Genomic DNA, 13516 nt, shown 5'->3' on the forward strand with positions numbered 1-13516 from the left:
AGAGTAAATTGCTCCCACTCGAGTTCTCCACGCCCTCAGTTTCCCTCCCCAGAGGCCATTATTGCAACAAGACCCTTGGGAGTCCCTCGGACAGAGAGGCACGCCCACCCCTGCTTTCACATAATAGGTAGAATATTACACACACAGCTCCACATTTGCCTTTTTTTACTGTGTTGTGGAGACAGTGTTCTATGGATTGCTTCCTTCCTCTTTTTGACAGCTGTGTAGCATTCCAACTTCAGAATGGACTTTCCTGTTTTAACTCATCTTCTGTTGGACACTGAAGTTGTTTTTAATCTTGGATAATAAGAACTGCACAGGAGAATCTAAGTCTTTGTTCACGAGGGCCAGTAGACCTGAGGGGTCAGGTCCTAGGAACCAAACTGTTGGGCCCAGGATGTCTGTGTTCCGTTTGGATAGCTCATAGGCCAAACTACCTTCCAACTCACAACTTTGGAGAGTGCCAGGTTCCCCACACCCCTGCCAGCACAGTGTGTTATCAAGTGTTTTTGTTCTTTGCCAATCTGATAGGTGGTTTTAATTTGCATTTCTCCTACTCTATTTCACTGAATCTAAGATATCATTGATTGTAAGATGCATCCTGATTCCAGAGATGTTTGAATGCAAAAACGTACATCTTAGAATCACTGAAATGCAATGGGTTGACTGAGATCGAGTATCTCATGTCCTTACTCTGTACATGTCCTTTTCTTATTTTGCTTGCGAAGCGGGGTAGTAGTGGTTAGAGCTTGGGGTTCAAACCCCGGCTCTGCCACTTACAAGATTGTGACTTTGGCCAAGTTACTAAACATCTCTGTGTCTCTGTTTCCTCATCTACAAGAAGGAGTAATGATGGTACTGAATATATAGGATAGTTATGAAGATTAAATTAATTAATATATGCAAAACCCTACATTCCTGGAACATAGTATGTGTTTGCTATGATTAACATCTTTTTTTAAAGATTTTATTTATTTATATATTTGACAGAGAGAGAGAGCTCACAAAGTAGGCAAAGAGGCAGGCACAGAGAGAGGGGGAAGCAGGCTCCCTGCCAAGCAGAGAGCCCAATGTGGGACTCGATCCCAGGACCCTGAGACCATGACCTGAGCAGAAGGCAGAGGCTTAACCCAATGAGCCATCCAGGCACCCCAATTAACATCTTTCTTTTGGAGTGTTTATGGTTTTTTTCACCGTGAGTTGCAAGGGCTCTTGATAATTTAGGGAAACTCAGCCTTTAGTTCCACCCACCCTGCCGCCCCAGACCTCTGGTTCTTCTTTATTTTTCCCTGACCACAAAAGTAACAGATGATACAAAATTCAGACAGTATAAAATAAAGTGTATAGGAAGAAAGTCAATAGAAACAATTCAGATGTCCATCAAGAGAGGAATAAATGGGTTGCACCATGACCCCCTACCCTACCCACTCCCATCCCTTTTGGGCTGTAGACTTCAGCAACTCCATCAAATGTTAGATAAAACATCTTAATGCTACACTTCAGACACAGTCCAGAGGGACATAATTCCATATATGTGCCACGAAATGTCATTAGCAAATGTGTCTCCCACATCCCATCAACCACAGACCCCCTCCCCAGGCATTTGACTCTCCGTCTTCCGGATGCCCATGACCTTTCTTCCTCTGTCAACAATTTGTCCCCTTTACTTTCTGCAGTTTGTATTATAAATGCTATAGCAGGAGGTTGGGGGGGTTCTTACCTATAAATTGGAAATATAAACATAAAATGTATACAATGTTACTGACAAGCTTGCTACTCAAAGTGTGATCTGTGCATTCCCTAAGTACGTTAGAAATCGCAGCACAGACCTCACCCCCAAACACACAATCAGAATCTGCATTTTAACAAGATTCCTAGTGATTTGTGTGCACAGTCAAGTTTGAGGAGTATTGTTCTAAAAAAAAAAATAATATTGTTGGTTTTATAAAAAAAGTATTGCTTTTTTTTTTTTTTTTTACATTTTGAATGTACTACTTATGCGTTTCACATCACAGAGATTCCCAAACTGCCCAGATGTTTTCCCACCTTGTTGAGAAGAGTCTTTGAATAAACACTGTGGACATTCTGCGTCTGTGACTCTTCACTGGGCACTGTGCCAGCTATTAGGTATGCTTTTGACTGTAGGTAACAAAAACCCACCTTTAAGAGCAGCTGAAGCAATGAAGACTTATCTCATGTCTTAAGAAACCTGTAAGTTGGGGTGCCTAGCTGGGTCAATAGAAGAGGAATTGACTCTTTTGGTCTTGTGGTTTTGAGTTTGAGCCTCATGTTGGGGGGAAGGGAAGGGGAGGGGAAGGAAGGGAAGGGAGGGAAGAAAGGGAAAGGAAGAGAAAAAAGAAAAGAAAGGAAGGAAGGAAGAAAGAAACTGTAGGGAAACTGCTGCAGGATTCCTTCCGCAGCTCCACCACATCATGGGTGGTCCTACCTCCTGACATCTTTCTGTGGACATCTATAGTCTAAGTATAGGTTTTCTGGATCAGGACTGCCACAGCTCCAACCATCACAGCCTCCTTAGGAAAGAAGAATGGGGACCAAAAAAGCTTTCTTCTCAGCTAGTCTCAAGGGAGGGAAACTTTCCAAACACGGCCCCTCTTCAACTCATTGACTAGAAAGAACTAGGTGACAGGCACACCCCTGGACCAATCCCTGGCAAAAAGAAATGGCCGTGCCAGGGACTGGCTCGGATTCACACCTGGAACTGGCCCTTGGGCCTCCTCGACAAAACCAGCTGCCGTGCGCACGCCGTCAACAGCGCGCAACTCACCCCCTCTCCGGACTCCCCGCCTCCAATCTTGCTGCGGCCCAATCACTCTTCTCCAGGCAGCCGGGCTGCACTTTGTAAAAATGCAAACCCACCCACGCTTTGCTCAAAACCTCCCAGGCTCCACAGAGGAAACGGCAGGTGCCCCAGGGTTAAGAGAACTGAATTCCAAACCTTTTACTCCTTCCTTGTTATGTGACCCTGGAAAAGCATTCTCACGTTTCTGAGCCTCAGTTTCCTTATCTGACAAACAGAGATGACAAAAGCTAACTTTGCAGGGGTCACCGAGGATTAAATCATAAGAAATAAATAATAAGAAAAATAGTAGCTAATACTTAGCGCTCACTCTGTCAAGGCCTTTTGCAAATTCTTTAGTTCCATTAACCATTTCAATCTTCCCAACAATCCAATAAATCGGACTCTTGGCCGCAGCAGCTGAAGCTACCGGCTCCAGCGCAAGGTGGAGATGGTGCGCAGACACCGGAGGAATCTGGCTCTGGGGACCTGCTGTGACTTCCGAGAGAGGGGTGGAGCCTCTCCGAGGGAGCGTTGGCGCGGAGGACCACAACTCCCGGTAGGCTCCGCGACGCAGCCGAACTACAATACCCAGCATGCCCCCGGACGTCGGGCTTACCCTGTTCCTCCCTCGAGGTCCTCCGCACGGAATTTGCTCTACTGTCAATTTTGCTTGCCAGAAATTCCCTACGAGAACCAAGGAATCTATCCGAGTAAACGTTTACGAGCATCGTGGATAAGTGGCTTGCATTTTCATCCTTACTCCTCCAGTTAGCTCCGAGTCTGTTTACTCATCTCTACAATGGGGATATCCCTAGAATTTGCTGCATCCAGTTGTGAGGATTAAAAACTGGATATGAGGGTTTGGTAAATATCAGCTGTTTCTAGTGTCCCTCCTCCCTCTGTGCTAAAGGGTTTTACCAAAGCGTTTTATCTCTCCAGCAACCCTTTGAGGTGGCTACTATCACTCATCTTTTCAGGAGGGGGTACAGATGCCAAGAGAGATTCAAATCTCTTGCTTGAATCACACAGCAAAGGGAAGGGTGAAAGAGCCCTGGAATCCAGAAAATTTCACTCCAGAGGTGAGTCTTACTTTAGGAGTCCAAATGCTTCCCAGTTGTCACCCTATGCTTTACAATGATCCAAATTCCAGGGCAAATATTTTCTGTGTTTTTCAAAGATAAACTTGAATCATGTGATACACAGATTACCGATGATTCCCTGGTGCCAATGCTGGGAAGGAGACACATGTGGCACTTGGAGAGTCAATTATAACTAAATTGGATCTGGAGAAATCAGGGAAAGCTTCCCAGAGGGGGTGATGCTGGATCTGAGAACTGAAGAGTGGGAATAGCAGGCAAAAGCCCTGAGGAGGGAGAGGGCATGTACTGCAGAGGACTTGAAAAGGGTCAGCAAAGGAGAGGTACAGGCAAGTCCCAGAGGTACAGGCTATGCCAAGGACAGGGGAAAGAGGCACCCAGGGTGCAAATTTTAGGAAAGCATTCACTTGCAGGATCATACAGGTGCAGAGCTGAGACCTAAGGATAAGTTTCCTTAAATGAGGCTTAAGTGAAAGCCCTAGATATCTCAGTGGCCTCACTGGTCATGGCCCTAGGTCCATGGCCTTTGGTTGGGGGGCTGTCCACCGTGGTTTGCCCTGAAGAGTCCCATTGTTCTGGCAAGATTATACAAGGTCTCCTTTCAATCTGATCATTGTCTTTGTTGGATGTTAATTCTATGGCCATGCAACTTGGAGAGTCTGTATTTTATCGAAAGGAAATGGGGAGCCACTGAAAGATTTGACTGAAGGCTGTTTTGAGCAAATTTTGGCTGCCATAGAGAGATTGGACTATGGGGGCAAGAATAAAGGCTGCTGGGATCACCCAAGTAGGAGACAAGAGCAGCCTATCCTAAGTGGGAGAAATAGATTGAGCTGAGAAATGCTTAGGAGGCGCTACTGTCAGACAAGGTGATGCACTGGGTGTGCTGGATGAGGGCTTCCCATTTCCTTTTTCCTCTGTACTCAAAGTCCCCATCCTTCCTCTGCCAGTGTTCAGCTATGTGACCTGGAGGTAGTCCCTTCACCTCTCTCAGCTTGTTTCTACATCCGTATCAGGGCTTCTTAGACCATTTATGATAAAGGAGCAGTCCCTTCTTGGATTTAACATATATTTGCAAATATGTGTCTGTAAGACCTTTGCACATGCTGTTCCGTCTACCTCCTAATCATGCAGTCTCTCTTGAAATGGGACCACTTTAGGAGGCCCTCCCTGACCACCCCGTTGCCCCTTCCCTGGTTTACTCTCTATCCTATCACAGTCATATTCTTTCCTACTTCTTTGTTAACTAGCTCTCTATCTCCAACTATAACGTAAGCCTGTAAGAGCAGACTTCATTGATGTATATATATCCATTCCCAGGACCTAGCACAGCATGTGGCATACAGTAGGTCTTAGTATTTCTTTGGATGAATAAATGGATTGATGAGTGAATGAATGAATGAGTGAATGCTTTCCCTGGCATCTTAATGCCCCAGAACAAACCTTCTCTGGCTCGGAAGCATCTGGAGTGGGTTCAAATTCTGACTCAGCCATTTAACAGCTAAGTTTAGATAAATCGCTGAACCTCGCCCCCCATCTCAGTTTCATTTTTCACATTAATCCCTACCTGGTAGAGATACTGTGAGGATCCAACTAGATAGGAAAATGGCCGAAGCGAAACAGGAGATATTTTTTAATGTTTCTTTTCTTCTGTGTCTTTCACAACAGCGTCCTTCCAAGTCTGATCACCCCTGCCTTTCTCATCAAGCACCTCAGTATCTCCTTCGCATCCCAGCCTGGAGGGACATGAAGATTGCTGGGCCCTCCCGCACGCAAATCATGTTTCCTTCCTCTGAAAAAGCAGGAAAAAAAACCTTCCCGGCAACGGGTCGCGGGGTCCGCTGAGCGGGCGTCAGAGGCGGCAAGTGCGCACGCGTGCGCGCCTGCGCAGAAGGGGGCAGGGGACGGGTTGGGGGGGTGAAGAAGGGGCCGGCCTTCGAGCGACAGCGACGCAAGATGGCAGCCACCACGGGCTCGGGTGAGCTGGGGAGCCGGCCCGGCTGGCCAAGGGGGCGCGGGCCTGGGCCAGGGACCGAGGACCCGCAAAGGTCCTTGCAGCGGGACCAGGGCCTCTGCGCTGCCTCTGTCCGCTTGGCTCCGCGGTGGCGAGGCGGGCGGCCTGAGTGGGGAGGAGGAGCAGGCGGTGGCCGGAAGCACGGGCGGGGGCCGGAGGGTCCTGTGGGCGGCGCGGTGGGGCCCACAGGCTCCCCCGGGCGGTGTGAGGGCCGGGTTGTGAGGAAGGACTGGGCCCCAAGGCACTACGGAGGGGCCGGAGCTAGCGAGAGGCGAGTCTAGAGGCACTCCTGGGGATACCGAGGCTGGCTGCTCGGGGGAGTTCAAGTGGTCTCTTAGGGGGATGAGAAGGGTCCCCAAAACGGATGAGAGTCCTTTACTGGATGCTAGAGGTCCGAGCCAGGGGGGAGCCTCAGGATGTCCGTTTGGCGGGGACTTCAGAGAACCCCTTAGGATGGATGGGAGAAGAAAACAGGATCTCAAGGGGTGACCGAGGATCCTCCATTGGTTAAGGGGACGGCTTCAGCGTTAGTTTGGGGGATGGGGTTAGCTGAAGAAATCTCTATGCTGATTGGAAAGGGGGCGTCTTGGGTGGCTGTTTTTTGGGGAAGAGGGATTAAGGGCATCTCTGCAGGATAAGTGAGAAGGGAGAAAACGATCTCTTAGATTCCAAGAGGAAATGACCTCGTCATTATCAGGCTTTTATTTGAATAAACATGTTGGGTTTTAGGAGGCAAGCTCTGAGTGGAGTAGTAGTGGAAGCTTTCGATATTAGGTGAAGAACTGGTGAGCTAGGAGCCCTGAAGGTGTGTGTCTGGAGCGGGAGGGTCAACTGATAGAAGCTCCAAGAAGTGAGAGTGCGAAAAGGTCCTGTTTCAGAGATTTTTCTTTTAGAGGAGAAAAATCTCCTCTGTTGGATGAAGGAAGCATAGCCTAGAAGTGTCTGTTTTAAGGAGATTGTCACTCCCTAGCATTCCTTCGGATATTGGTAAAAGATATGTGGGTTCAGCTCAGAAGATCCCCCTCGAGTGGATGGGCATGGGGAGAGGAACAAATGAAATGAGAACTCTGGATGACTTTGGGGCAGGAAAGCTGAGCAAACCCCCATCTCCAGGATGCGGAAGAGGGAATAAGGGAGCTATACTTTGGGAGAGGGAAGTTCTTCCAGTCCCTCGTAGGTTAAGGGAAGCAGCATATTTTTTTTTTTTTTTTTTTTTTGAAACTTGATTTCCTTACTGCACTCCTAAGATGGGCCAGAGGATCAAATCCTGAAGGGTCTGTTTCAAGAGTTAATATTCCACAAATGGGCATCAGGGGATGAACTTAGATGGCCTTCTTGAGGGGGCTGGGGTAAAGATGGGCTGGGGGAGATCCCCCGGAGGGGCCAATAAGGCAGGAGAGATTCTGGAAGTGCAAGTTTTGGGGGAAGACTAAGTGTCCTCCTTATGGCGAGGAGGCTGAACCCTGAGGTGCCTTGCAGTGATGTTGGCCAAGGAGGTCCTCACAGATAGGGTGACGATGGGTGACCGCTGATGAAGGAAGCCAACAGGGCCACCAGCCTAGGTGCTGAAATCCTCTGGCTGGTTAAGGCCACAGCATCAGCACTGTTGGGGGAGGCTTGGTGACCTAAAGGGAACAGAGTGAAGGGAGTCCCATCTTTCCAGGATGTTGCTCCTGCCATATCCCAGGGAGCCAGCCGTTTGTTAGAGTGGCAGTAGAATTGGCTGTAGGGGATCAGACCAAAGTGACCTGTCACAAGCAGTGGGGTCCCCCATGAGGGATAGAGGAAACCACATATCCTTTTCCTAGATTTTGGTTTTAGCCAGAATAGTGCTGAGTCAATTCATGTTTTAAGATACTGACCCAGAGGAGAGAGTCTGAGTCAGGCCAGACTGCTGTGGGAAACTTCTCACCATAATAGCACCCCTGCCAGGTTGCTGTGAAGTGAGGGTACAGTGTGCCTGTGGCAGCCAGCATTATGGTCATACTGCAACTCAGCCCTGTTTGCAGTCACTTGAGATTGGCTGCCTACAATCTGTTGTAACAGCTACTTAATTCTAACTTCTTGAAGCCCTGCCAATGGATGAATGCTTCATAAATGCTAATGTGGTCAGATAAAACACCATCAGCTGCTGTCTAGTGTCAAGAGCACTTGGCATGGTTTAGATAACATAGAACCGGCTTTAAGGTGCTCTCTAAATAGTGGGCTTCCAGAAAGTCCTTTGTTTATTCAACAGATATTTATTGAGGGTCTGTTTTGTCCCATGGCAAATAGTGGACAAGATGGACAGAGCCCCTGTCCTTGAAGAGCTTACATTCTAGTCAGTAAGAAAGCCATTAAAGGAGTAAATCATTAAGCCAATTTCAGGTAGAAATTAGTGCTATGAAGAAATTTGTGTGATGTGATAAAGAGTGTGTGGAGTGGTGATCAGGGAAGGCTTCTCTGAGAAGATGGCATTTGAACTGATGTAAATGATGGAAGGAGCCAAACTTGCAGTGTGTATCATAGGCAGGGGAGGTAGGGACAGTGAGTGCAAAGGCCTGTGGCAAGACCAAGCTTAGTGTGTTGAAAGAACAGATTAAAGTCCTTACTGTGCACGAGAGGCTTGTTAAGGAGATGAGGTAGGGAGATACGGCTTTGGATTTTATTAAGTGTGAAGGGAAGCCATCAAGTTCGCTGGTATAAAGTACACATTCTAAATATTTATTGAATGAATGAGTCTGAAAATGACAGGGGAATGACAAGGTGCCTGGCTGGCTCAGTTGGTAGAGCCTGCCACACTCAAACTCAGGGTTGTGAGTGCGAGCCCCGTGTTGGGCATGAAGCTACTTAAAAAAAAAGAAAGAGAGAAAAAGAGGGGAGTGAGCGGATCTGACCTGTGCCCCTGTGTAATAAAGGAGTGCAGAGTGCCTAGAGTGGAAGCAGAAGGGCCTTAATTGGGTTAAATTGAAACAAATATTCAAGCCTCTGCTTTCTAACCCTGAGAAGTCTTTCAGGTTGGTCAGGGACCCTGAAGCCTTTCTTAGTCAGGTTTAGAACAAACCACTTTCTTAACCTGTGCCCCTAGTTGCCAGGAAACAGCTCTGAAGTCTGAATTCCTATAAAGGGTTGGCCTTCGTTGTTGTTGGGGTTTTTTGTTGTTGTTGTTTTTAAATGGTCACTACTTTCAACACTTGGGTACAACACCTTGCCACCTCCCTTGGTTCTGCAGTGCATGAACTCTGCATAGATCCCTAGAGAGTGGACTGGGAGAAGCCCACGAGAATCCATCAGGATGCTGGTGCTGTGATGGGTAACTTCCTCCCGCCTTGGCCAGGATTGCAGGACCTCAAGCCCTTGGTTGCCAGGCCCTTCCCCTCTCCCAGTACCCCACAGGCTTCCCTGACAGTTAACCAGAGACCTGAGTGCCATAAGAAGCCACCCTAAAAAAAAAAAAAAAAAAAAAAAAGAAGCCGCCCTGACTGGGCCTGACTTTAAATTTGCATTCACTGGAGTGGCCTCATGTCCACAGTCGGCATGTGCAAATTGAACCTGCCGCAGTGGAGGTTCAGCAGTTTTCCATTCCATTCAAGGGTGTTCCAGAGAGCTGGAGACCGGTGATAAGAACCTGTAGTCTGGAAAGTTGGTCTTGTTCCTGTGTGTCTCACCATGTGAGTGTCTTGTGCTGATTGTAGCCAGCTGCCTTTTGTACAACGCGGGCCTCCGTGCCGGAGAGCTGCCTCCTCTTCAGTGCTCCGCTAGAGCTGCCAGCTCCGGGGACGGAGGTCGGTCCATACCACCTGTTGCCCTCTTCAGGGATTCCTAAGGTTCCTTTTGATGATTTTGATTTTCTCTTTCGTGGTAGCTTTCAGACCATGCTTTTCACTCCACCGCATTCTCTTTCTCCCACCCCTTCTCTCTCACCTGAATTGTAGCCACAGTACTTTGATAAAAGTGGAATACAAAATGTAAAGTCAGGAATCCTCTGTTTGATTCTGAAAGGCCCCAGTGAAGTACAGAACAGTATATTTGGTGAAGTAAACACTGTGAAGTTTCCCGGTAATTTGACTGACCTGTTATGTCATCTCATCCAACTCCCCACAACCCAGTGAGCTAACCGGAGTCAGTTTTGTCCCCACAGTATTACTGAGGGAGATGGGTGGCTGAGTGGCGGCACTCGGACTAGAGCCCAGGGGGTCTGGCTCCAGCTCCCTCTCCAGCCTGCTCCAGCGCCTTAGGAAAGAACTGGAAAGGCATGGGTTTGGGGGATCGGTTCTTCGTAGGTATTGCAGTGTTTAATCTTGGTGAGAGAAAGGGCTTTAATGAGAGGAGTCTGCCAGCTGTCACAGGGACCCTTTTTATAGCAGCCCCGGCCACTGTTTGTCTCATTCTGGGTAACCTGCTGTCCAGTGATAGTGAAGTCCATTTGTAAGGAAGTCAGTACTCGATAGGCTTGGGGCCCCTCCTGTCATTTACGGAGTAGGGCCTTATCTTCATTTACGTGCAAGCTCGTCAGACTTTTTTTTTTTTTTTTTTTTTAAAGAGGGTGGAGAAGGGCAGAGGGAGAGAAAGAATCCTAAGCAGCCTCCACGCCCAGCACAGAGCCTGATGTGGGCCTGATCTCACATCCCAGAGATGACTATCTGAACTGAAATCAGGAGTTGGAAACCCAGCTGACTGAGCCACCCAGGCACCCCCAACTTGTTTTTAAAGTGTACTTCTAGGGCCTACTATGCGCTAGTCAGTGTATTCAACTCAATTCAGTGATCCCGCCCCTCACAGCAGTGCTTGGAGACAGGTACCTGCCGTGAAGGCGAGAAACTGAGGCACAGACCCGGTGACTTGTGGAGCTAGGGTGCAGCACAGTTCTGCCCCAGGGCATGTGCTCTTGGCCACATTATTATTCTTCCAACCCCCACTGCCTTCTCTCCAGCCAGGCATCTCACCTTCCTTCAGCCTCTGGCAGGTCTGTCGACATTTCCAACTTGGCCAATTAGTTCTTTCACAGGTGGATAGTCGAGGTGCTTAGAAAGGGTCCTTTGCTCATCCTCACATCCATCCATCACAAGTCTGGTAGGTAAAACCCAACAAAAGATGCTAAATCCTCCTTTGCCTCTCCACTAGTGTCATTCCTGCCGGACCAGAACCATCTCTCTGAAAGACTGCAGAAGCCAGCTTCCAGTCTTACCCTTTTCCAGTTCATTCTCTAGAGGAAGCACAATGATGTTTTGCAGACTGAAAACAGAAACTGCCCCTCCACTGCAGAAAGCCCTTAGAATCAAATCTCCTTGCACTTTGAATCAGATCATTCTCTTCTCTGGGGCCCTGAAGGCCCTCTGGGGCCTGCCCCCAGACCTCACGTGGTATCTCGCACACCTCTGCTCCTGCTCTAACCCTTTTGGGAATGATCTCCCTCCCGTTCTTCAGGTCTCTGCTCTGCAGAAGGGACATCCCTGACCACCCCATTCAATATAGTCTTCTCAGTCATTATCACATCTCTTTTCTGTTCTCTTCTAAAGCACTCCCCTTATCTGAAGCCTTCTTATTTGCTCTCTTGCGTATTTTCTGTGCTTTTCCACAAGGGCGGGATTTTTTCCTGTCCTCCACTACTATGTGGTAGCACCCAGCACAGTCCCTGACCTGCTCTGTAAATATCTGTTGAGTTTTGCAATGAATTAATCCAAGGTCTCACCTTGATGTAGCCAAATATATAAATTTGACATATTTAGAGAAACAATGTATCTGATAAGGCAGAAGCAAGAGTGACTCTTCAGCCTTTCAATAAGGAAAGCTCTTGTCCTGACTAGGTGGTATTTCTAGAGGGACTTTAGCTAGACTTAACTCTGTCCTCTCCTTCCCTAACTGTCCTGATACCAGTTCCCACATCTTATTCTTTGTCTCTGCCCCCGTCAGAGAAAATCTGGTCCTTGTCCTTGGTCACCCTAGTGTCAGAAAAACCCAGCATCTCACATTTTGTCCCAGCTCTTTGTTGTCCCATCGTCTGGGCTGTAAAGACAGATTGCCACTCTTCCCCTAGATCAGCAGCTCTTAAACTAGTGTCTGAATCTCTGGGATTGCTTGCTTAGTCGCTGGGTTTCACCCTTAGGGTTCCAGGGTCTGTAGTTGTGTAGTGTGTTGTGTTCTGGGATGGGGCATGCGAATTTACATTTCTAGTAAGTTCTCAGGGGATGTGTAGGCTGCAAGTGTGGGGACCATACTTGGAGGATGACTGCTGTAGAGGAGAGAACAATTCTGCTTCTCTGGGCAGGCACTAACTATGCAGCCAGACTGCCCTTGGCAGTTGCTCAGGAATAAAAGTTACCTGCTCCTGACTTTATAGCTACTTTTCAGAAACATTGAAGCTGGTGCATCACAGTTCAGGCCTCCTTATTTTCCAAAACAGGAGTAGCACCAGACTCCTAGTTCACAGTCTTCCTTAAATGGGCAACCAGACCAGTTTTAACTGCAACTTTCTTTTCAAGAGAAAACCTGTGAGGCTCAGCCAGGCCGGGGTTTTCCAGGATGGGGTGCTATAGGAGCTGCTGCTTTGTGGCTATGACTTTCCCAAAAGGTGTTTTAAAGGGCTTCACCTCCATTTTGTACCACAAATACTTTACTCTGTTGCTGTGTCTCCAATTACTGCATTAAGTGTTTTACTATGACATGGTGTAAAACCCTATCAAATATTCATGCTTTTTCAACCTGGTTGTCATATTTTCTTTGTAATATCCTGCAGCTGCTAACTTTTCAGCTTATACTTAGCCAGGAGAGTAACTGGCTGACTCTTGATACTGACACAGATCCAGGAAAAATCTTTCTGGAAAGAATTCTGAAATTACATAGGACGAATATTTTCTTTTAAAAAATATTGGACTACTGTGATATCTTAGCACCTTGGTGAAGTTATCGTAACATTTCCATCATTAAATTTTTAATAGTTTACCAAGATTAACAAGAGTTCGTTTCTCCATCCTCTGTATTGTCTCTTGAAGCTGCTTCTCTAGCTGCCTTTGGTGTAAGATTCACGCACAAATATTCAGGTTGATTTAGTGGATTAAAGTGCCATAGGAACTAAACATACAAGGAGTATTCTTAAGTTTTTCTGACCTATTACGCTTCTGTTCTTTGACATGTGTGGATTTAATTTTTAAGTATATTCACGGAGATCTTTTGTTAAAATTAATGTATCATCATTTTAAGCTTATGCTCTCCATTCAGGATGGGATGAAGTCCTAACTTGTAACTGATACGAGGTCTATAGGATCTCTGAACTCCAGTAATACATATTTTTTAAAAGATTTTATTTTTAAGTAATCGCTGCACCCGGTGTCAGGCTCGTATTTGTAACCCCAAGGTCAAGAGTCACACAGTCCTCCTACTGAGCCAGCCCCAGGCGCCCCGGAACTCCACCAGTATTTGGATTTGTGTCCCTGGATAGCCCCTGAAGTTCTAGCACTAGGGTGTAGTCAAACCATGTGGAGTTAAATGCACTTGCTTTGGAGAAAATATTGATGTGTTAACTTTGTATATAGTTTCTAAACGGTGTAGAATATCAGTAACATGCTTTCATATATATTTTATGAAACAAAGGTCATCTTGTAGTGAAGAATCCTTTGGCTTGTGTGA

The 13516-nt window shown here is 47.1% G+C and overlaps 1 protein-coding gene across 2 annotated transcripts in view; it reads left to right on the forward strand.

Annotated features, from left to right (window-relative positions):
- Positions 1 to 5803: 5803 nt before the first annotated feature.
- UBE2V1 (ubiquitin conjugating enzyme E2 V1) overlaps positions 5804 to 13516 on the forward strand; it is a 31012-nt gene continuing 23299 nt past the window's right edge. For both annotated transcript variants that reach the window (XM_032878989.1, XM_032878990.1), the window contains exon 1: positions 5804 to 5875. In XM_032878989.1, coding sequence (XP_032734880.1) covers positions 5854 to 5875 — 22 coding nt within the window. In that variant the 5' untranslated portion in view covers positions 5804 to 5853. The remainder of the gene's footprint in view (positions 5876 to 13516) is intronic.

Source organism: Lontra canadensis, unplaced genomic scaffold (assembly GCF_010015895.1).
Source record: "Lontra canadensis isolate GAN:19392208 unplaced genomic scaffold, GSC_riverotter_1.0 scaffold65, whole genome shotgun sequence".
NCBI classification, from domain to species: Eukaryota; Metazoa; Chordata; class Mammalia; order Carnivora; family Mustelidae; genus Lontra; species Lontra canadensis.